Source organism: Taudactylus pleione, unplaced genomic scaffold (genome assembly GCF_031769625.1).
Source record: "Taudactylus pleione unplaced genomic scaffold, aTauple2 ptg000520l, whole genome shotgun sequence".
Classification (NCBI taxonomy): Eukaryota; Metazoa; Chordata; class Amphibia; order Anura; family Myobatrachidae; genus Taudactylus; species Taudactylus pleione.
Genome location: NW_028284922.1, coordinates 7,598,856 through 7,623,533, shown reverse-complemented (window position 1 = coordinate 7,623,533; position 24,678 = coordinate 7,598,856). Strand labels below are relative to the sequence as shown.

Genomic DNA, 24,678 nt, shown 5'->3' with positions numbered 1-24,678 from the left:
ATAGGGGTCTAGTTACTAAGGGGAGAAAAGGAGGAAAAACGCTAAAGGCAGAGAAAATCCCTGTACATAGCGCTTCTCAGTATGTACTAAAGGGATTTTCTCTGCCTGCAGCCTGCCAGCGCTAAGTGCAATCTACAATATCGCACTGCTCCTTGGGCACTTAGCGCTGCCATAAACACCTATGGCAGCGCTAAGTGTCCCAGGTATTACTAAGAGGAGATGTCACTTACCGTCGGGTGTCTTTTCCAGCGCTGATATCGCCTCCTGTAGCTGCCGGTATCTGCTTCTCATCACTGGAGAAGCAGGACTTGAGCTGTGTCAGGTTGGCCATTTTTAAATAAAGTTTGTTGAAAAAAAAAAAAAGTCACTGCTGCTGCTGCCAGCCGGAGCCCGGAGATGGTGAGTAACACAGGGCCGTCAGGGGAAAGGGAGTCTCAGCTGTTACCGCCAAGGGGCTGACTTAACGTTCACCCTCCACAGCTGGTCTATTATTAGTAACTGCTGCGTTAGCCAGCTCCTGCTTCACAGCGCTAGCAGGCGAAGCAGGAGTGGCATTAACTCAGATAGACCCCAAAGAGACTGGGGTGGAAGCGAGGGAACAGTACAAAGAATGCAAAAGGGGGCAGCACATACAGATGAGGGGAGAAGGGGGAGAATATAGGCAGGGGCGAATTTATAATGGGTGCAGGGTGTGTGGTGCGGTCCAGGGGGGGCCCACATCGCGAGGGGCAGCTGATTTTCGGATCAGGTCTCCACAATGATGAATAGCTCCGGCGTCCGTGGCATCATCAACAGACCCGTAAGTATTTAGGAAAAGAGTGGTATAGCACCCACGGAATTCCTGTAATATTTTCCCATCTCTTAAGCTGGCCACACATCTAAAGATTATCTGTCCAACCAGCCAACTAGTTGATTGGTTGGAATAAAAATCTGGTAAGGAATACAATTAGCAATTTTCTCCCAAATGCTGGAAAATGGACCAAAACTGTTGTTTGAACAGATAGTTTAGATCAAACATTTAACAAACTTGTCTGACGACCATTTTCATCTGTTTTCTGTCATTTAGGAGCAAATTGCTGATCATCATTTACTCCCATACGTTACCAGATTTTCATTCCAACCAATCAACAAGTTGGCTGGTTGGATGTAAGTTGGTCTAGTGCGTGGCCAGCTTTACTTTTAGCATCAGCATCTAACTCCTGCACCTACCGTGGATGAAAGTGGTAGCAATAGGATGGAATGCCTATTAGTCTTGTGTATTTTTTGGGGGTTGCATAAGACAAAGGGCATACTTGCCGACTTTATAAACCTCCTCCCTTTGAGAAGCCCAGAGAGTCTGTTGACATCTTTGCGGAAAAGGCCGCGATTCACGGGCCAGCGAATAGGGGGAGGGGCTAAATGAAGTGATTCGCTTTATTTTAGCCCCGTCCCCTACTCGTGGACCCGAAAAATTCCTGTAAAATATCCACATCCTGCCCACTTCACTAGGAAGTGGGCGCGATGCGGGAGACATGCCTACTCCTCTGGGGGTGTGGGGGTTTACCCGAAAAATCGGGAGCCACCCGCAACTTTCGGGAGAGTAGGCATGTATGACAAAGGGGTAAATTACAACTTGGTACTTTTCTAAGCTGTCGCAGCTCCTGGATTTAAAGGAACGATAATATAAAATACAAAGGCCCTCATTCAGAGCCGCTCGTTAGCGGCAGTACGCTCGTTCCGAGCGATGTTTGCACATCTGCGCATGCGTACGGTTTTTAGTACGCATGCGCGAACCAGTCAGTGCGGCCGAAAATCGTTGGTACGCAATATAGCGAGGGCCTGCTATTTTGAGTGACAGAATGAGGCGTATGTGGGTGGTAACAGGGGAAGGTGCTTGAAAATGGGGAGTGGAGATCCGAACGCAGGCGTGCTTAAAGGTCAAAACGGGCGTTTTATGGGTGTGTATATTTAAAACAGCAGCGTCATTGACCACGTCACTGGGTTATTTTATAGCCAGAACTGCTCGCAAATTTGTGGTAGCAAACACCAACCACAAGAATAGCGAGCAGTTCATACGCTGGTCGATGTACTCGATTAATCTAATAAATAGCGGACATGACGTATGGTGCGAGCGGCCAGGGGGCGTTTTTAACAAATAAACGAGCGTATGTTTTGCTCGTTCGTTCAGACTTAGAGGTGTGAACAGACTGCAATGTGCGTACGGATCATTTGAATAGCCACCCCTTGTTTTTAAACGAACGACCGCAAATAGCGTCCGGCTCTGAATGAGGGCCAAAGACAGGCGTGCTTTTTACAAGCTTAGTAAATTTGCCCCAAAGCTAAGCATACCGTCTATGATTCCACAAATACTACCCAGACAATAAACCTTTCTATTTATTCTGAAAAATATATTTTCAAATTGATTTTATCACAATTGTAGTTTAGAAACTTTTTCTAAGAAATCACAACTGGGAACTGAAATATTACATTGTAGTCGGTCAGTACTGGAGTAGTGATATAATACACACTACTCCTTTCCATTAATTATACAAAGCTTACCAGCAATGTCTGCCTTCAAGCCACTCATTATACTTATTATTCCAGGCTCGTTTCTGAAGTGTATATAAAACTGAGATTCCATACAAATACGCTGTCACTTATTTATTGTTATTGTTAATGAAAGCTCCAGGGCTGAATAAAACTACAGAAAAGTCAATGTATGTCAGGAGCAATGTATAAAATCTCTCACTGGAGACAAAATACTGTCACAAGACACAGACAAACAGAATTAATTACAAGAAATCCAAGTCAAAAATAAAGTTTGCATAAAAGTGTGACAATAAGCCATTACCAATGATATATGCTGCATGTACCTAATCATTGTACAAAAATGCATAAGAAATAGGTATAAAATATAAAGTTTACCATATATATAATTGAATTCATCCAAAAAAACTATAAAAATATTAACAACATCAATGTATGTCATTTTTATAAAACATGAATATCAAGTGGACTTCATTAGCTTTACAAATATGTGGAGTTATTTCTACTTTATTGTGTTTGTTTTTTTACTTATACATTTATGGGAAATAAAACTGTAGGGCGCAACCGATTTGCCAGGTCTAATGGTGCCTATCCACTAGACGATTAAAATGAGCGATTGAACAATAACGGTATCATGATCGTTCGATCGTTTGATAATCGTTTAAAAATCGTTTGCAGATCGTTTAAAAAATGTCTAAAACGACCAGCGATGCGCGCTCTCGCTGGTCGTTTAGACATATATCATCGGGCAAACATGCTGGACAACCTGATAATAACGTCAGGTTCAGCATGTTTTCAGATGATTGATTGTGCCTACACTGAACAACTGCTCGCATAGTGTAGGCTCATCACAGAAACGACTGCACGATTACAATGTCGAAATCGTCCAGTCTTTTGCCTGTCTTCTAGTGGATGGACACCTTAATAATAACTCAAGGTAGATCAGTAAATGTGAAAGGGTGGTACTGTGGGGCAGGGTACAGTGGGCCTGATTCAGACCCGCTCGCGAGCGCTGAGCTGAGGGAGCTCCGTTGTGCGCATGCGCGAGACCCGCATAGCGACGGCCAAGCCGTCGCTATGGGTCTCGCACCACAGGGGGCGTGCTGTCGATGGTGATTAACAGCACGCCCCCTTTGATGTGTGTGCCGGGGGCGTTGCTGCCCAGACGGAGGCGTCACTGACATCACTAGTGGCCCCACTGACATCACTAGTGATGTCAGTGGGAGTGCTTTTGGCTCTGATTAAGCCAAAAGCACTCCTGGGCTTGTGGCAGCGAGACCCTACCACAGGGTCTCGTCGCAAGCCCGATGGTCGCGATGGTCTTGACCATCGCGACCATCTTTTTAGCCGCTCGCATAAGCTGTGGGTGGTCACCCACAGCTATGCGAGCAGCCAGGAGGCCGCTCCAATTTTAGGTAGGACGGCCCTGATTCAGAGCGAGTGCTCTTGTCAGAGCGTCCGGCTCTGAATGAGGGCCTGTATGTGCAGGCGGTGCATTTTCTATGGGATGGTGAGGGATGCCCTGGAAATGAAAAACAGTAAACTTGAAAATGGGAACCAATTTAACTATTTACTTTGAGTTAAACCTTGCAAATTGGCTGTTTATTAAATGCATCCAGGGTGCCAAGAGGGGTGGGGGGGAGCGGGTATTGATTACCTGTGCCTGATTACCTGTGCCTACTCTACCAGGACTGCCGGGAGCCTCCCGAAAATCCGCAAGAGTAGGCAAGTCCCCCGGAATGGCCGCTGCTCCCCCCCCACGTGAAAGTGGGCGGTCTGGGAGCGATGACGCGATTCGTGCTGAATCGCGTCATCATAGCCCCGTCCTCTGCATCACAATGGTGGTCATATCGGCATTATAAAGCGGCGGGCGGGGCCTGACCTCTCTCAGCCAATGAACGCACAGAGACAGAGCTTCAAAGGATGAAGCTGCGTCTGTGCGCTATTCGGGAAGGAGTAATCATTCTGGTTAGACTGATTACTTCTTAATGCGATTGTTGGGTTTTTGTTTTTTTATTTTAACATATGGATGCCTACTGGTGAAGGGGACCACTGGATGTAATATAGGTGAGTATTGTGTGAGTGTGTATGCATGTATTAAAGTTATACTTTGTAAGGGATGTGTGTGTTTCTTGCAACATTTACAGGTGAACTACAAGTCCCAGTGGGCCCTTAATGCCCCGCATGCTGGTACTTGTGGTTCTTCAAGTACCAGCATGCGGGGGAGGCTTGCTGGGACCTGCAGTTCTACTGGAAAGACAATGTTTATTTTTATCTATTTTTACACAACATATACACAATCAACCCGCCACCCACCGCCCAGGGGTGGTGGGGATAGCCCCAGGCTATCAGCCCAGGCTAGGGGTGCCCTTGAGAGGGAGACCCCTCTTTTTGAAGGGGTCTCCAACTCCTCAGGGATCCCTGGCCTGGGCTGACTAACGGTCAGGGCTGATGCTGCGGCTGGGGGGCCCGGTGATAGGGCTCCCCTGGCTGTGGCATCAGTCCCCCATTAGAAAGGGTCCAGGGCTGGTTCTGCATCTTACAGGGGAACCCTACGCAAATTTTTCCCTGTAAATCCAGAACCAGCCCTGCTTCCCATAGCCCAGTGCTGGTTGTACTGAGTACAGGGAGACCCTACGTAATTTTTTCCCTGTACTTAGTCAACCAGACCTGGGTTTCAGCAGTCCGGGGCTGGTTCTGATTTTGGGGGGGGGACCTCACATCATTTTTTTTCTAAATGTAACTCTATATTTGCTTATTATTTGCTTTTTACTCTGAAAGGGCTCCCCTGGCTGTGGCATCAGCCCTCCGCTAGAAAGGATCCGGTGCTGGTTCTGGAGATTACAGGGGAACCCTATGTATTTTTTCCCCTGTAATTCTAGAAACAAGACCGGCTCAGAGCCTAATGCTGGTTGTGCTTAGTACAGTAGAACCCTACGCAATTTTTTCCCTCTACTTACACAACCAGGACTGGCTATGAAAAGTCCGGGGCTGGTTCTGTTTTAGGGGGACCCCACGTAATTTTTTTCTAAATTTAACTCTTTCTAAGCTTTTTACAGTAAAATACATGCATGCATCTTACTGATGTCTTCATGTATCTGTGTCAATCCGACCTGCTCATGCTCAAATCAGAAGCATAAAGCAGGTCTATTGTATTGGGGATTTGAAGTTCGATTTGAAGTCCGATTTTGAGGTCGATTTCAATTCGAATGATAGTAAATAAGGGTTTTGTGTGTTGGGCTATGTAAAAGTACCAATGTTTTTCCGATGGTCGATTTAAGGCCGATTTGACTCAAAATTCGATTTGAAGTTTGATTTTACATTCAATTTGACCTTTAGTAAATACCCAAAAGCAAAATCGAAGCCAAATCGAATCCAAATCGAATGAAAATCGCACCTCAAATCACTCAAAATGCCAAATCGACCTTTAGTAAATTTACCCCCTGATGTGTTTGCAGTGAGACTTGGTCGATTCCATTCATTTTAATGCAGTCAGAAATCGTTCAAATCATTGGTAAAATCTTTCAAATCGTTCATCTGACAAATCTGACCGTGTGTATGCATTAAGATCTCAATATTACAGTAAAACATATAGACAACCACGTTAATAACACTTAAATCCTAGAAAACAATGTCACTGCATATGTGACTCTCTTCATATATTCTCCTGACTTCACACCTCAATTCGCACCTCACACCACAAGTTCAGCACTTCCAAAATACCCATAAGCGCAGCATCAAAATCCCTCAGAGATTCCATTAGTGCAGACTTAGGATGAGATGATGTTACTCACAGGAAGATGTTGTTATCCATGTCTGGTGTGAGGAATCGCTGTCCTGGATTCAGGGCCTGATTCAGACCCGGTCGTTGGCGCTGAGCGCTCTCAAGTGGGTCGATGTTGGCCCAGTGCGCATGCGCACGACGGAGCCGGGTCCGTCGTGCGCATGCGCAGGACCCGGATAGCGACGGGCAAGCCGTCGCTCTGGATCTCGTACCAAAGGGGGCGTGCTGTCGATGTTGAATGACAGCACGCCCCCTTTGGTGGGCGTGCTGGGGGCGTGGCTGCCCAGACAGAGGCGCTTCCATGGGAATGCCTACCGTCTGGGGCCGGCCCTCAGTGGCAGTGCCTTCGGCTCTGATAGAGCCGAAAGCACTCCAGGGCTTGCGGCAACGAGACCCTGCCAAAAGGGTCTCGTCGCAAGCCCGATGGTCGAGATGGTCTTGACCATTGCGACCATCTTCCTGGCTGCTCGCTATAGCTGTGGGTGTTCACCCACAGCTATACGAGCGGCCAGGAGGCACCGCACTTCTTTATGGCTCTGCAGCCACCTCACATTGTGGATAACTGAATTGCACCCAAAGTGTATAGACGTATTTAAAAGGATTTAATGCATGGAGTCTATGTACTATGTACTAAACTTTGGAGAGAGATAAAGGGGGTGAAGATAAAGTACCAACCAATCAGCTCCTAACTGATATGTTTCAAACAGCCTGTAAAGTGGCAGTTAGAAGCTGATTGGTTGGTACTTTATCTCCGTCCAGTTTATCTCTATCCAAGGCTTAGTACATAGACCCCATTGGCTGGGGATTGTGTTACAGTATGTGAAGGAGAACTTTCTACCTAAAGCTGATTGTACTTCTTTGAAGGGTAGTTTGTGTCTGTTACGTATTGTCAGGGTCAGATTAACAATGGGGCGGTAGGAGGTCTAGCTCCAGGCCTCCAGATAAATATAGGCCCATCATCATGGAAGCATGACGATCACCTTCTGCCCAGCTGGCCACACAGTCAACCATAAATCATAAGTATTAAAATTGTATTTATAGTTTTCTAACAAAATTATGCAATTTTCTATTTTTATGTATTTAGGGAGACAGGGGGGCTGTAGGGGGTGTACAGACCTATGTGGCTCTGGCCACACCCACACAGCACTGGTCACAGCTCCTCCCCTTCTAAGTATATGCCTTTGAATATTTTCAAGCCCAGGCCCAGGTGGCTCTTAATCCGGCCCTGAGTATTGTCTGTCTGTCAGGTCTCCCCCTGTGGTGCATGTCATACAATGCTGGTTTCCTGACTCCGGGCCTCAGTATTGACTGTCTGTCAGGTCTCCCTCTGTGGTGCATGTTATACAATGCTGGTTTCCTGACTCCGGGCCTGAGTATTGTCTGTCTGTCAGGTCTCCCTCTGTGGTGCATGTTATACAATGCTGGTTTCCTGACTCCGGGCCTGAGTATTGTCTGTCTGTCAGGTCTCCCTCTGTGGTGCATGTTATACAATGCTGGTTTCCTGACTCCGGGCCTGAGTATTGTCTGTCTGTCAGGTCTCCCTCTGTGGTGCATGTTATACAATGCTGGTTTCCTGACTCCAGGCCTGAGTATTGTCTGTCAGGTCTCCCTCTGTGGTGCATGTTATACAATGCTGGTTTCCTGACTCCAGGCCTGAGTATTGTCTGTCAGGTCTCCCTCTGTGGTGCATGTTATACAATGCTGGTTTCCTGACTCCGGGGCTGAGTATTGTCTGTCTGTCAGGTCTCCCTCTGTGGTGCATGTTATACAATGCTGGTTTCCTGACTCCAGGCCTGAGTATTGTCTGCCAGGTCTCCCTCTGTGGTGCATGTTATACAATGCTTGTGTCCTGAGTATTGTCTGTCTGTCAGGTCTCCCTCTGTGGTGCATGTTATACAATGCTGGTTTCCTGACTCCGGGCCTGAGTATTGTCTGTCTGTCAGGTCTCCCTCTGTGGTGCATGTTATACAATGCTGGTTTCCTGACTCCGGGCCTGAGTATTGTCTGTCTGTCAGGTCTCCCTCTGTGGTGCATGTTATACAATGCTGGTTTCCTGACTCCAGGCCTGAGTATTGTCTGTCAGGTCTCCCTCTGTGGTGCATGTTATACAATGCTTGTGTCCTGAGTATTGTCTGTCTGTCAGGTCTCCCTCTGTGGTGCATGTTATACAATGCTGGTTTCCTGACTCCGGGCCTGATTTAGAGGTGGACGCATTGCCGATATATGCGCAGTTGAGTGAAGTTTTGCTACTGCGAATGCGCAAAAAGTCCAACAAACCCATCCTGCGCACGCGTGATCCTAACTGTGCGATAGAGGTCGCAGTTGCATACGGAACCGGTATCATTAGAAAAGGCCACTGCGAATCATAGGCATTTCTGGGAGGTGACCAGAAGTAAACGCAAAAAGAGGCCATCTTATGGGCGTGTTTTGGGAGTGCCAAGGGCGTGTAAATGCATGTGGCTTTATTGTCTTTCTCTTTCGCAGCATCGCTGCCACAGAGGCCATTTGTTGAGGGATTTGAAGTAGATACACTGCACGATCCTACGGCTGCGCAAGGGGTTGATGGTGGAGTGCTCTTAACCACCAGCGGATTTACACTGTGATCAGATAATAGTAGTGGGAGTCTCAGGGTTTACTCAGTCTGTTGTACACTATTACAGAATAAATTGCGGCACCTGTGAATCATGCCCTCTGACCTGTCTCCTGACTGTATTGTACCTGGTGGGCATTCAGCAAAAATTAGCATATTCCTACGTGTAACATTTACAGAGATAAATCCTTTCTGTACAAAATGCTGCTCAGTGTTAAATTCAAGGCATTAAACACATTGATGTAAACATTCCAAAATGTACCTTTATTTACACCATACAGCATAAATATAATAAAAAAAAAATCTGCAAAGGTTATGTCCATAGGGGAGGGGGTAATAAGACAATTAGTAGTAATGTCATGCTCTGAAAAGGTTATGTCCATAGGGGAGGGGGTAATAAGACAATTAGTAGTAATGTCATGCTGCACAGTTCGTTCCTTAAAGATATATTTATACAATTCTGTCAAAACAATATTTGTACAATCAAGTTAATTTTCAGTACAGTGACATATAATTTTCTCATCACTGTTCTATATATATATCACACATGAACTTGGCTTCACTGAGTAAAGCTTTTCCAAAGAATGCACAGGTGAATTTGAGACGGATTTGCAATATGACAAAAATAGGATTTTCATTGGGAATCTATTTTGAGCGACGACAGTATAAATCTGAGCTGTTCCTAGACCTGCTTGCTCACAGTGGGCCTGATGCTGAATTGGATGTACGCCCATTCGCTTAGCATAAAACTCACAAAATTGGACTGCGCATGCACACAAAATAAGCCACATGTATTTGACACTTGGGCCAGGGAAGGGATGGGACGTTCTAATGTAAGTACAATCAGGGCGTCTTTGTGTCATTTTGAATAGATGCAGACCCTTACAGAAAAGCATCTACCCCTGTTAGTAGCAGTTTCTATCACGGGTGCCTGTGATCTGGTGCAAATATATGATGATCATACCTCCCAAGTTTTTAGGATGGCGAATCAGGACAAATGTGCGGAATGTCGCTTTGTGCATGAGAAGGGGACATGGTCATGTGTCAGAGGTCCTGTCTGACATACTTGATCACCACCCTTCCCGTTCCCCACACTTAAAAGCCCCCTTTGAATGGTGTGCATGCCATGACAGGTGAGTGCGGCACTCGTTCGTAGTTGTTCAGAGATGCAGGATATACCTCCCAACCAAAGCTGCCCAGTCAGAGCAGAGAGGCAGACCCTCATATCGGGACTATGTCACCTAAATCCGGACAGTTGGGAGGCAAGGATGATGGTTTCCAGCGCTAGCTATCTGCTTCTGATTGGCTGATTATGAATAATATGAAGCTCACAGGTGCTTTCTTCAAAGATAATGAAAATATTATATGATATTGTGGGTGTATTTTAATATTCTTTTAATTTTGTTACTTTCATTTGTATGTGAGTAGGAAATGGAATATTAATTCTGCTGTATTACACATTTCTTTTTTCATTTAAATCAAACCAAATATTGAATGCGTCCTTGCTTATAAAACAAATGTTAACAAACTTTTCATGAGATCACGACCTGGTTGGGTGTAAGTGTATCTGGGTGTTGCATACACCTCAGCAAATAGATGTAAAAACACTATTTCTACATGTAGCTTTTTGGAGCATAAATCACATCCACCGTGTGTTCAGCTCGGCCCAGTGAGAGCTTTACAATGCACAGGGAAACCTAATGACCGAAGACGCTATTGTTTCAGATAGCATAGTTTCAGCTACTTGAAAACCTTAGAACAACTTTTTTGATATATTGCTGTTAATTAGCAACTTTTAATATAAAATGTAAAAATGTAGTTGATGATCATTAAAACAAGAGAGTGCTGCCCCCAGAGCCGTAACAGGGCTCAAATGTGCCCTGTGCCAGCCTGCCCGCTTAGTGCCCAATGTCATTACATCGCGCAGAGGTGGTGGGGCCGGCAGTATTGCTAAGTGCAGCACAGACTGGAGCATCCTGAGTGTGCCTGTCTGGAGCATCTAAAGGACCCTCCGGCATTGCTGCAGCAGTGATCCTGGCTGGAGGGTGTCGATCCCACAGAGCCCTGTACTCTGAGCAGTGGCACACTCCTAGCTACGGTCCTGGTTACCCCCTTCCCCCAAATGGAAACATAAGCTTTATGGTTTCTCTATATAATAGAGAAGCTTTTTGATAAAATTATACTTGCCAACTATGCCCATTTAGGTGGGACAGTCCCAATTTGAGGGGGCTGTCCCACTGTCCCAGAGATAGGGCCAGATATACTAAGCTCTAATAAGTAATAAACTGGAGAGTGGCTGGTCGTTTATCACTCTCCACTTTATCACTTTTCAGAGCTTAGTACATCTCCCCACAGGTCTTTTGTCCCAATTCCAGGAGAGTTGGTTGGTATGCTACTGGTGATGGCCTCTGCAATGCAGCTCATACATATGGCTTTAAGGAGGTTTTTTTAAGATAGGGGTGCACAGCCTAACATGATGTGACCACACCTTCATATAGTGTGGCCATCCACCGTACTCCTGTATATCAATGCGGAGCTCACAGAATGTCCCAATTCGGCATATCTTTAAGTTGGTATTTATTTAACACCCCCCTTCTCCCCCCATAGAAAACCCCACAACACTCAAAAAAATCGGGTGCTGTATTCACACAGAAATAAATATATTACTTGTATATCTGAGACTTCTTACATGCTGTGTATGTGTAAGGAATATGTTACACAATTCTCATTACCATTACAAATGATCTGACACTGCAAATAACGTAAGCTGCAAGAGTTCCTGAAACAAATTATTCCCTGGGACAGAGTACTCTTTAGGTATTGCAGATATTCAGAAAGAAAAGGAACACAGTAAATACTGTCTTGGGCATCCCTCTCTTTTGAGGTGATAAGATGTCCGGTAAAATACTGTATACAGTATCCAAGTGAAACAGGACTATGAATAGTAATGATGTCCGTGGATTATTAATCTTCCATTTATTTCTAGAATGGTGGCACAAAAATGCATGTAGACTGCAAAACTATCTATATTCAGGAAAGCTGCCTAACCTCACTGCGCCTTATCCTGTTATGCTGTTACCTACTGAAGCAGTTGACGTACAAGTATGTCTAGTTCATATATACATTAGTCACAGCAATACACCAGCCTGTGTTAGATATATACGTATATTATTATATATACTGTCTTTGCTTTTGAATTTATACTGTAGTACATAAAATTATTGCTTAAACCGTTATCACAATTTATTTGGAGGCTTGTTGACATAACATTAAACAGTAATATTGGGGTGATATTTTATATATGCAATTGTACTGCACTGCACCATTCTAAATGCTGTCTAATAATAATATTATAATAATAATAATACATGGCATTTCTTTTTATGGTGACAGCTATTTTCCATTTTCCACCAGTCAGAAAATACACACAGGGGATGTCTAATAACAGGGACAAAATATCTGGGGCCAGTAGAGGGCAATTTACAAACCAGTGGACAGGACAACAAGTTTCTTATATCATACATTTAATTGTGCATTATCACCTGTTCCATATTCATATCTAAGTCAGAATAAAATGCAGTATATACATACAATGCATATGGGAGACAGTCAAATAAAAACCTGTCAACAAATATGTATATGTTTTTTTAGACATAGTTGTTATAAGTGTCATTTTTACCTTGGGTATTAGGAGTTACCCCTGTAACAATTTTTCAATGACCTGTGCCACCTTGTAGCTGGCATGTTACAGTGTGGCACATGGGATGCCTGCGTTATCTCCTACCTTGGTCAGCTGTGCAATCTTCTTACACATCTTCACATGCAGCTCCTGAGTGTATTCCTCTGCTAGCAGTGGGCTGCATCTTGCTCCATTATAGGTGCCAGGCTGGTGATTTTTCCCCGAGGCCATTCTGCTGGGTAGTAGAGCAGCAAGTGGGTGCAGTCAGTGTAGTGTATGAGGCAGTGGCCACACAGGAGAGGCAGTCAGAGCCCCAACACCCCTCTCCCTGTAACTGCAGATGTCCTGATCCTTCACAATGCAGCCAGGCTGGAGAGAGGTTGCTGCATGTGCTGCTGCTGCTGCTGTATGGCTCTGTCTTCCTTATAAGCTGGCAGGGAGAGGCCAGGAATTCTTCTCAGCATTACATTTCTCCTAGCAGACTGAGCTAGTGCTGAGCCAGACACAGGGATATATTCGCCTGCAAGCACTCTGATATACAGACTCTGCTTCCCTCACATAGACAGCATGCAGCATCAGAGTGATGGATAGCATGACATGAGCCTTATCTTAATGAGTTGTACAACAATGGGTCCATAGCTTTTATCTATCTATCTATCTATCTATCTATCTATCTATCTATCTATCTATCTATCTATCTATCTATCTATCTATCTATCTATCTATCTATCTAAGACAACATGTTTTCTGGAGATAAAACAACTCCTTAAACTCTTTGATCTGGTATACTGATGTGATGCTTGCAGGGCTCTTTATTTTGTATTGCTTTGATTTTTTTTCTTTTGTTACATTTTGTGAATAGTAATCAGCAGGCTGTACTATATATGTAAATTGTTTCCTCCTCTCTAAAAAACTACACGAGAGGACAAGGTTGTCTAAGATCTTTTATTTCCTGGAGACTTCCCAAAGCACTAGGTAACGTAGAGATACATGTACAATGGGCAATTTTGTCCTATTTACTGTACAAATAGCCTTCTTTCCTCCCTTCCTTGGGTGTCAGCAGACTATGTTTTAGCCCCTAAATCAGTGAAGGGTCTCAGCTTCTCCAATTTGCAGATCTGAGTAAGGGCTGAGAACATCTGTTCATGGTGGTCTCTATGTCTGGGAACATGCAGCGGATGGCCCCCCTGGGTACATGTGCCATAAGATGGCATTATTAATGATATGACAGGTATTACTCCACATGTGTGAGCAAGGATTAATGTCTGCAGTAGCGGATTTATGACAACTCATACAGAATGTAAAACAAGTATTCTGCCAGTTTCCAAGTGTTGGCAACAGTTTCCATTGGTTCGGTATTGTGCTGCCCGCCTTGCTGCCTGCCAAACCATGAGTGCAGTCTCTCTCCCTAATACTGATAGGCTTTCCATCTTTTTTGATACTTTAATTCTTTTTGCTTTGGATGCATTATGATTCTTACTGCTTTATGTTTTCAGTGACCTTCTATGAATTCCACATACTGGTCATGACCAAGGTCAGGGAGATGAAACTAATTTAATAGTTAGTATAGAACCGAACATTTCTTCTCAAGCATCAGATATTCTGTTTCTGACTCTCTTTTTCTCAGGTGCAGTAGTGAATATTCTCCAGGAAGTGAATCTGAGCATCATCACCATACACTGTATCTTGCAGAATGTATTATCTGCCCTTTAACCAGATACAGGCATGCTGAGAGCCATGTACAAACAGAAAGAAGCAGTACGAAATGGGAAGATGGATCATCGGAGGTATCAAGGTCAGCAGGTAGCAAGGTCAGGTCAGGGAGCAAAAAACAAATTTCAGTAACAATACAAAGGTCAGTAAATGCAATAACACCCAGGTAAGGAATCCCAACCTTTAACTGACATATGACCGATGCCAAGTCCATACTGTCACTTTTAAAACTGCTAAGACGACTCCAGAAAAACACTGGGCCTCAAACGCACTGGCACGCCTGCGTTGCGCCGACCCCCCATGTCACCTCCCACAAATGCCACTTCCTGTCAATCCCTCTGCGATGGGTCTGCAGTCCCGATCGCAGTGGCTGGTTCGCGTGCGTAAACGCAGTTGCGATCCGTAATGACTCAGGCCCACTATACGTATCTTACAAATAGCAATGTTGAAAACTTACCTGAAATGCTCGTTGATCGACAGGAAAGCAAAACAAAACCCAAAGTTTCACATACAGTATTTCCTGGATCAATCACTCACATAAAGTGTTCTACTAATTATAGTACATACAGCATTTATTTCTATTTCTGCATTCTGTTTGAGAGTTTCCTATCACCACCTTAGGTGGTTTATCTCCCTTCCTATCCTGATGGTTTAATGCCTTTCTCCCATTTGCAGCTGACTTCTGTCTGATCATCAAATCTTTGAATTACCTTTATTTATAATCGGTCACCTATAAGATGCATTTTTTTCTATTTATAATGTAACCCTTCCAATCCCTTTAATAACAAAGTTGCCTGCCTCTGAACTTTCTCTCCCAGTGAGATCCGCAGAGCTGAACCCTACAGTATATTCAAGATGTGGTCTAACCAGTGACTTATAAAACGGTAATACAATGTTTGCATCATCCACATTTATTCTGCTTCTTAAAAATCCCTGGATTTACAGTAATTCACATCTGCAGGTACTCAGCTTTCTGAAACTAATATTCCCATTGTCAGTTTTCACCAGTTGTGTCCATTGTTTTATCACAAGGTTGACAAGAGCAAATGATAATGCAAACATAGTTTAGAACCAGGAGTTGTAAAAATAAAAAAGTGCCCAGAGACAGAAAACACCACATGTTAATGGGTTCCCTACAAAAGGTCGCCAATGATTTGGTCGAGAGCAGAAGGTTGACTTGGAAGAAAGTCGACATGTCAAAAAGATTGACAGGTAGAGCATGTCGACATGTTTAAAAGGTCGACATTGAAATGGTCGACACATTATTTGTTTATTTTTAGGGTTAGGCACTTATTGGAGGGATAGGCACTAGAAGGGACGGTTAGGGTTAGGCACTATCAGGGAAGGTTAGTGTTAGGCACTAAAGGGAGGGTTAGAGTGAAGATTAGGGTTAGAAAAAAAAAATGTGTTGACCATTTCCATGTCGGCATTTTGTACCTGTCAACCTTCTGTACTGTCTAACTTTTGTCATGTCAACCTTTTTTCATGTCGATCTTTTGTATTACACCCCATATTAATCAAGGTTGTAAAATTCTTAGAAACCATCAACCAGGAGTTTTTATAAACAAAAGTGGGATGGAAGGAAAAGTGGTCAGGGTACGGGAGTAAGGGGGGGCAGATAATTTCCAGGGGAAACAAGTGTTGGGTGTATATAGTATGAGAAAAGAAAGGAATACTTAAAAGTTAGTCTGAGGCAAATTTGGGATACTAAAAGCTAGTGGGAGCCAAGGCTCCCAAATCATCTGCTTCATGAAGCTCCATTTGGTTTATTGTTCTTATCGCTATTAGTATTATCATCTTTTTATTTATAAAATACCAGCATTATGTAGCACTGTACATTGAGGGGACCATGACAAAGCACACACAAATAACATACAATGACATAAAGCAGACAGTAAAGATGGACCTGCCCAATGATAAACAAAATTACTATATAGGAATGGAGTGGGTTAAACCTAGTAGGCTGGGGGTGGACCTGTGTGGGGAATCATGTGATGATAGGGGTCCTATGGGCTTTTAGGGTCGTAGGTGTTAGCAGGGATATTAGAGTTTGTTAGAGGCGGGGTCAGCCTCTTTTGTTCCTGTCTTCCCACCCTCCCATCCTAAATGTTATGTTTAGTTGCTCTCTTTTTGATTGGTTTGGTGAATGTTTCAGTTGTTATTTTAGGCGGGAAAGAACGGCAGGTTACCTATTAGTGCTGTGAATATTGGTTTACTCTTTGTTTCACTAACCTTCGTTAACTGTTTATGTCTGCTGGACCACCCTGCTGGGGGCAGCATCGTCAACTTATCGGGTGGGTAGTCAGGTAGAAGGCTTGAGTGGATATGTTGTGGTTAGAGTGTTTATAGTGTTGGGTTGGGCTGTTGTTAGCTGTTTTTTTTTTGCCACCATATTTCAATTACTTTAATTAACTTTAATAACTAATTTCATTCATTTATTATTTAAATAAAATAGCTACCAAATTCTGCCAAATACATGTCTCCGTGTCTCTATTTCAATTGGCTATGTGTTATTATCGCTGATTCACGCGCGGGTCAATCCTCAGCCGATAGGTTTAAAGCTTACAATCTAAGGGGCTGATTCAGCAGAGGATGGAATTGCAAAGCCGTACACAAGCAGCTTTGCGTGCGTATAAGCAACTGCGTTCCTTACTGAATCAGGCCCTAAAACAGCTATTGGTGACTGGCATTACTATCCAGCTACAGATGGTGTGGCACGGCTAGAAACACAGAACAAGTCACTGTAGAAGTTTTGAATCAGTCAGCTGTTATCACCCATAACTGTCCATCATTAATAACGGAGTGTCCTTTCTCTGCTGGTTCTACGGGAGGTGTTTGCTTTCATGCTGTGTATAGCCTGGTGTTCTTCTTTAGTCTCACTCTCATTTCTTAAAAAGAGCAGCTGCTATCGCCAAGAAGGAGTAGAGGGGATCACCATACAGGAGTAGAGCGGACAACAGCAGCGACAGTTGACAGCAATGACAGGGACATTTACTGAACTGAAATGTGATTCATTAGATCCTTTCGTCCTTACTATGACAACCTTGTCCTTACGATGATGACAGTCCTTGTCACCACAACCATTGCCTTTACAAATGTTTCAAATGTGTGGAAAGATTGTGTGGGACATAAGACACAAATCAGATTTGACGTGTAGCAATCTACAACTGCTGTCTGCATGCCTGGGCTGTGATTTCCATTTTGACACTAGCTGGATGGCAGCAGCAGATACAATGCAATGGATAAATATCTTATTTGAAGTTAGGTGATTTAAGGAGAAGCTACGTGAGTAGGTATTTAGGCGAAAGCAGATCTCAGCTTGGCATGGCATGTATTACGTTCTGTATAGGTCTGCAAAAGCTTTGGACGAGGCCACCATATGGCGATGAAAGATCTGCGTATTGTACAACCCCTCCAGCACCTATCAGACGTGTCAGGGAAAATGCTATGTAATCTGATGGGAACAAGTGTATAACCAGTCAGACAATTCCTATGCATTTTCTTTCATTTCAATGCAGATGGAGCTGAGGGAATACTCTCTGCACTGTCCTCTCCATCGAATGCCTTAACAATGTTGTCCCATACAAGATAATGAGGGTCTCCTAAAGTTTCTGATTTGCAAGTTTGGCATAAGGAGTTCAGCCAAGCCCTTTTGTGGGGTTTTGTCTCAAACAGCGATTCAAAAGGGGTTGCAGTCACTAATAGAAGTTCTGGTGCAGGACAATTAAAAGACAGGCCGTAGGGAGGTGGGTTTGAGCGGTGCCGTTGTCCAGGAAGCAGGGCCTTGGGGGTGGCACTGTTAATGCCCCACGACCCTTGCTCTGCTGCACACTGCAGTGTGTGCAGCCACCCGGAGCATCATGCAGCGCTACACTTTTTCTTGCGGCTGTAAAAAGAGCCTGGAGATCCGCACACTGCCAATAACTGTGACTGAGTTATATAGTTTAAAAATCTAGCGTCACCTGCCGGCCACAGGCCAGAAACGGGGCATCCATTTTTTTGGGGGGGAAATACCATCAGCTTCCAACTTAATAAGTCGCTCATTTTAGCATGTTGCTAATTCATGGGCTTTCCTTCCAGAAATTCATCAATCAATTAAATATACTGGTCAATGTGATCCATTATGAAACCATATAGCAGAAAATTAAGTGATCAGAATTTAATGGAGTTTAATTCACATACCGAATAACATAAAAACTTGAAATAACATGAAGGGGAGAAAGGCTTCTGTGATCTGTGCGAGTACTTCTTTTCCTGAAGACTGTTATATTCAAATACCCAGAAGTAACACTTATAACTTAACCTGTGTCCCCAAAAAAGCAAACTACCGTAAATTGGAAATTGTATATGGTTGTCTATATAATTATGTACCATCCCTACTAACAGGGCCGGCTCTTGGGGTGTTCGACCAGTGCGGTCGAACAGGGACGCCACCCCATAGAGGGCGCACCCCTCCCCAACATCCGATTTCAGTGGAACAGCATTGTCCTGCTGTTCCACCCGTGGCCCACGGGTGGTCTGGTCCGGAGGTTGGGTAACTCTGTACGCATACGTGCGGCATCCATTCAGTGCCGAGACAGGGCTGGGGGAAGCCCAGCTAGTGACAATGCTGGGCTCCCCCCAGCCTGACGTTACACGGGAGGCGTGCCATGCAGGCACGCCCCCAAATAACGGCACTTAAGGGGGCGTGGCCTATGGCATTTAGGCCACGCCTCCATTTTCGGTCGCACCGTACACCCAGCCGGCACAGGCGCAACTAGCCCTGGAGCTGGCCCTGCGTAATATAAAAAAAAATGAAACGTATGTTTATTGCTCAATCACTGCCAAACCATTGAATCGAATGACTTGACAATTCACATAAAAATAGTTTACAGGCTGGGTTAGAACATAGGCTATGCATTTTCCCATACCTCACACTCACATTCACGATACTTAGGTACTGGCGTACTAACTCCAACGCGCATGTGCAGTAAGATACCCGCCACTCAGTGCATTACTACTACTACTAGGGATATATGTAGTGCCTCCATGCGGGCATTCACGTGCCACCCAAAATAGCTCTCTTGAAATATAATGCACATTTCATTCTCATACAATTTAAGACATATATATATATATACCAAATATGTTACATTCCAATGACTGATACCATCCAAAAAAACCATAAAGCACAATCAAATTGATACACTTAGTTTGAATCAGAGAGATACTAAGGTCAAGTAAAGAAAGATCGCCCACCTACAAGATTAGCAAAAACAGCAGCCCAGATGCCATGTTGCAGCAATGCCAGTTGTTGGTGTGAGATGAGTGCACCATGTCAAACAAACGATCCCTTTATCTTACTCTAACAGATCTCAGAAGCAGTTCCGCCCTCATGGGAGGGATGGTGGCGGTGTTAGCTGGCGACTTCCGACAGACCTTACCAGTAATAGCGAGAGGCGCACCAGCAGAGGAAGTGAACACATGTCTGAAGGCATCTCCAGTGCGGGAAAGTGTGACAAAATAACATTTGACAAAAAACTTGAGAGTGCACCTCGACACAACGTCTGGAGCATAGGCAGCTCAACTGCTGAAATCAGAGACGGTTGACTTCGAACAGACAGACAGGGAAAAAGACATTCCCCCAAATATTTTGCAATATTTAGTTACATCGGTAACAAACTAGCATGTATCCCGACATTCACAACCATGTAACCGATTAAAATCGGTTGTGCGAGAGAGCAATACTAGCTCCTAAAAATTATACAGCCAGCCTGGTTAATCATAAAATTTTAAAACACCTTCACCGTAAGGAAACAGAATTTTACTCAGTCTATACTGTGATGTACAGCTATTCAGTATAGTTCCAGTAGGAGTTCCATTGCTATAGATATGCAACATCGATGCACCTAAACTATGTAACGGTACGAGATTATATATTACGAGTCTCTGAAAAAATATCATCGGAGCTACTAATTTGACAGGATCGGCAAAAGGAGAAAATTTTCTCATACCCAGGATTCCCATAATACCTGCTGATCTACCATTTTAATTTAAACGTCTCCAAATCCCCCTGAAGCTAGCGTTTGCCATGTCCATCAACAAATCACAGGACCAAATTCTGAAAGTGGCAGCTATACACTTGGGAGACGTCTTGCTTTTCTCATGGGCAGCTTTACGTTGCTTGCGCACAAGTTTCAAGTGGTGGCAATCTGTAATGTTGTCTACAAAAATACCCTGCGGTCAACTTCACTACTATTGTTTTTGTTCTTCATAATATTACTTTAAATGTCACTCAGATGTCCGCATACAAAATCCTCTTTCAATTTAATTCTAATGACATTTGGTCACAGACTGGCCCGGCAACGCCGGGTACTACAGCAAGTGAACTACATAACGATCAGCAGTACATGTGCACCTGTGGGAAGAGAGACATTTTTTTATATTGCTATTTTTATTTTACTTTGTTATTAAGAATTGTTTTTTCAGAAGTGTACGTCCTGCCTTTCTATCGTCTATATGTCTAGATACCCAGGTGTATTAAACGTTGGACCGCTACAATACAGTAAACTTCCTTTTCTATCATTATATTTACATTAGCTATGCACAATATTATTCTCTGTTAGCACCCGTCTTTGTTTTCAAATAAACTGAAATCAAGAAGTTTGTTGTTAGTAGGAAGAATGTTATTTCTCCTTCTTATGGTGCGTACACACGGGACGATTAAAATGTTCGATATAAACTATATTGATCATATCGTTATTGTTCATATCGTGCATTTTTTGGTCCCTTCCAACCCACCAACGACCTGCGATGTGCTGACATGCATGGGCTATAACAATATCGTCCATAGCCCGTGCATGCAGGCCAACCTGGTCGATATTGACCAGGTTACTAGAGGGACCTCGCTGGTCGTGTGCTGGATGATCGATATCGATCATCCAGCACTCCGGGAAGATGCAGGACGATCAGTCAACGATATCGTTATCGGTGACTGATCGTACCGTGTGTACGCACCATTACCTTAGGAAATGAAGATATGATAAACTCAAGTTTACAGAGTTTCTGTAAAACACCCTATTTTATGAACTAGCGATAACAATGAAGAAAGTATCCCTTTCATTCTTTGGTCCTTTACAATCTTGGAACGTTACAATTGCGGCATGATGCAGATTGGTGAGCACGTCAGATTTAAGGCCTGATTCACTACGATCGCAGTGACTGGTTCACACATGTGTAGTACTCAACAATCAGCCGATTGCGTGTGTGTTAGCAACTGCGTTCCTTGCTGAATCAGGCTCTTAGTGACTTCAGCAATAAGTAGTTGTTTAGCTTTAGGTGACATAAACATTTAGTTAATAAGAAAATATGATGTTATTCCTTAAGACTTTCACATGCAAATTTATCATTCTAGTTTTAAACTACAAACACTTAAGGGCTGAATCTGAATTTGGATGCTGCCGTGTCTTTTGCCAGTAATGCTTATGCAACTTTATGCAAATACGGCTACAAGCCCTTCCCTGGTGCACAGTGGTGCGCCATCGTAACCTGCGCCAGCCCCATGCTACTGTAGGTGCAGATTCTCTGTCACAGTATGGCCTCCAATGTCAATCATTACGCGTCTGAGTTTGCAAACATTTCAGCGACACTCCCATACCACGCCCATGAGAAGCACCATCCCCTAATTCATTCCTGATGCCATGCGTCTCTAATCACCTCTGCGCCTTTGTGCGTACACACTATGGGATGCATGCGCTGTGCAACTTTTTGGTGACTTAGAAGCATACGCAGTAACAAAAAATAGTTCAACTCTGTGAACATCGGCATTGAAACATAGAATCAGGCCCTTAAATTTAATTATAATTATTCATTCATTTTTATCTCAAAATCTAATAAAGTGACACTTTATTCAGGAAAAGGAAGAATCACCCGCACAGAAACGTATAATATGTATCAGATCTTTCCTTATTTTACTTAAGTAATGAGAATAATATATTTCATTATCAAGGGAGGTGCACCCTGGAATCCAATAGCAATATAGATATAGAAAGAAGAAAAAGAGATTCCTTTATGGGGCACTCACAGACCTGAATATATATAATAATTCAAGTGTTTGTCAAGGGGATGATATGAAAATAAAATGTAACCTTTATTACATTATTTAAAATATGCAAATGCGAAATATGAAAAATTATATATGAAAAAATAATAAAATCTTAACCACTGTGTGTTGTCTTTTTTGATGCCACTGTCTATACTCCCAAATCCCTCGGCTCAGTGCCCTAATAGTTTATAAGTCAGACGGGTGTCTATAGAATAAGGGACATATATTGTAATATTGATACTCCTCAAGAATGAGTAGATATTGATACTCCTCAGAAACAATTGTTACAATGGTATTACTCAAGTTCAAATAATATCCTTGCCATCGTAGTTTTAATACGGTGGCAGATGTTGACAGTATGTCCTCGCATAGGCTCTGCTATCCTGATACTAAGTATCTAAATCTCCCTTCACAGCTCCTGTTTGAATCGTATGTATCGGATAGTGGCACGTGATTTTAATAACTGGTAATATCACTTTTAATCCTTAAAGTGATAGGGTTATAATCCGTGCTATATTAATCAGAGTAAGAGTACTACATTGACACACTGACACATATGTATATTAATAACCCTGGATCCTTAATAAGGGAACAAACTAATAGTTTGTCCTTCTCCTATCTCCATAATCAACTATGTACTGTAAGTTGCAGGGTTAATTAATGAAGGTGATAATTCTCTATATCAGAGAGGTAATGAGCTAAAGAGTAATATAATAGCCCTGTTACAATGGTATTACTTGAGTTCAAATAATATCCTTGTCATCCTTATTTTAATAAAGTGGCAGATATTGACAGTGTGTCCTAGCTAAGACACTGCTATCCTGATACTAGGTATCTAAATTTCCTTTCACAGCTACTGTGTGAGTCATATGTATCGGATAGTAGCACGCATTGCCCCAAGCCTCTCTCCTACGCTGTGAGTCATAAACAGCGCTAACGGAGTCCCTGTGTCTAATAGACACCCTCGGGCATTCAAGACAACAAATACATTAACAAATAAGTGGTTTTAACATAAAAACGAAGCACATGCTTAATAGCGTGTGCAGCGTGTCTCCTGACACGCGTTTCGCATTGTCTGCTTATTCATAGGATCAACCAGTATCTTGGGTTGATAGTGCTTAAAAAGCGCTTCTCAACCAATCAGAGCGCTATTATATTTGATGGACATCTACATAGGCCAATCAGTGTCTCTCCTTATGATTGATTGTGGCAGTGACCAATCGGATTAGCCTGTCAGCTTTTTCATTGGTCCCTAATCGTATCACTCGAAAATATACAGAAGAGATACTATAAAAACTTTATAATCTCGCTTGTCTTAGAGCTGGGCTTCTTTTTATAAGTGTGGATATATCTAAACATTATTCTATTTTGCAAACACATAAAGGGCACAGTTCCTATTTTTCCCTTTGATTGACTTATACATGGACCAATCGGATTATCCTGTCAGTCTCACCATTGGTCCAGACTTCTGTCACTCGATATTATAGGGAGAAATAAATAATACTCAAAGGCAGATGAATGCTTTAGGTTGATATAATAACCCATAACTATATTGTCCAACATTCATCTGTCAGAGAGTATATTCTTAAAAAATAATAAATAAAATCGTGTTTAAGGCATCACACATCCCATGTGAATACACATTTAAGTGATACATAAAATTAATCATTTATTATGGTGTGAAAAAAGATAAAAATTAATTGAAATAATAACCAATTATATGATAGATCCCTAAAACTAAAGTGATAATATCCATGTGAAATCAGAAGATCAGAAATAATCTGAATATATTGAATAAGTGTCAATTAAATAAGTGCATAAAAATATATGTGATAAAAATGTATAAATGTGATAACAAACAGAATTTTTTTTTTAAATTAATTAATGTGAAAAAACAAAAAAATTATTATACAAGTGATCAAAACCTATACACACATCTAAAAAGTATAAATACATAGAAAATCATGACTATAAAATATTAACAATATCTCGTGTATATAAAGTGTTATAGAAATGCCCCATAAAATATATGTTCATTAAGGCCATCCGGTTGGAGACCTCCCATCATGAATGTCCAAAAACTCTCCCTTTTTAGGAGTTCTTGTGTGATGTTGCCACCTCTTATGCCTAGGTTGAGTTGTTCCAATCCAAAGGCCTCAAAGTGGTACAATTCCCCTGATGTAACTCAAAAAAATGTTTAGCCACCGTCGTCAATTTCCTACATTTTCTCAAATCTGTTTCAGCATTCCTAATAGTACCTAGATGTTCTAAGATCCTTTGCTTAAGGGGTCTGGTTGTCATTC

The 24,678-nt window shown here is 42.8% G+C and overlaps 1 protein-coding gene across 2 annotated transcripts in view; it reads right to left on the bottom strand.

Moving 5' to 3' along the window:
* Window positions 1–13,047, bottom strand: part of FAM184B (family with sequence similarity 184 member B) — a 112,703-nt gene extending 99,656 nt beyond the window's left edge. For both annotated transcript variants that reach the window (XM_088450634.1, XM_088450635.1), the window contains exon 1: window positions 12,685–13,047. In XM_088450634.1, coding sequence (XP_088306760.1) covers window positions 12,685–12,810 — 126 coding nt within the window. In that variant the 5' untranslated portion in view covers window positions 12,811–13,047. The remainder of the gene's footprint in view (window positions 1–12,684) is intronic.
* Window positions 13,048–24,678: the final 11,631 nt, after the last annotated feature.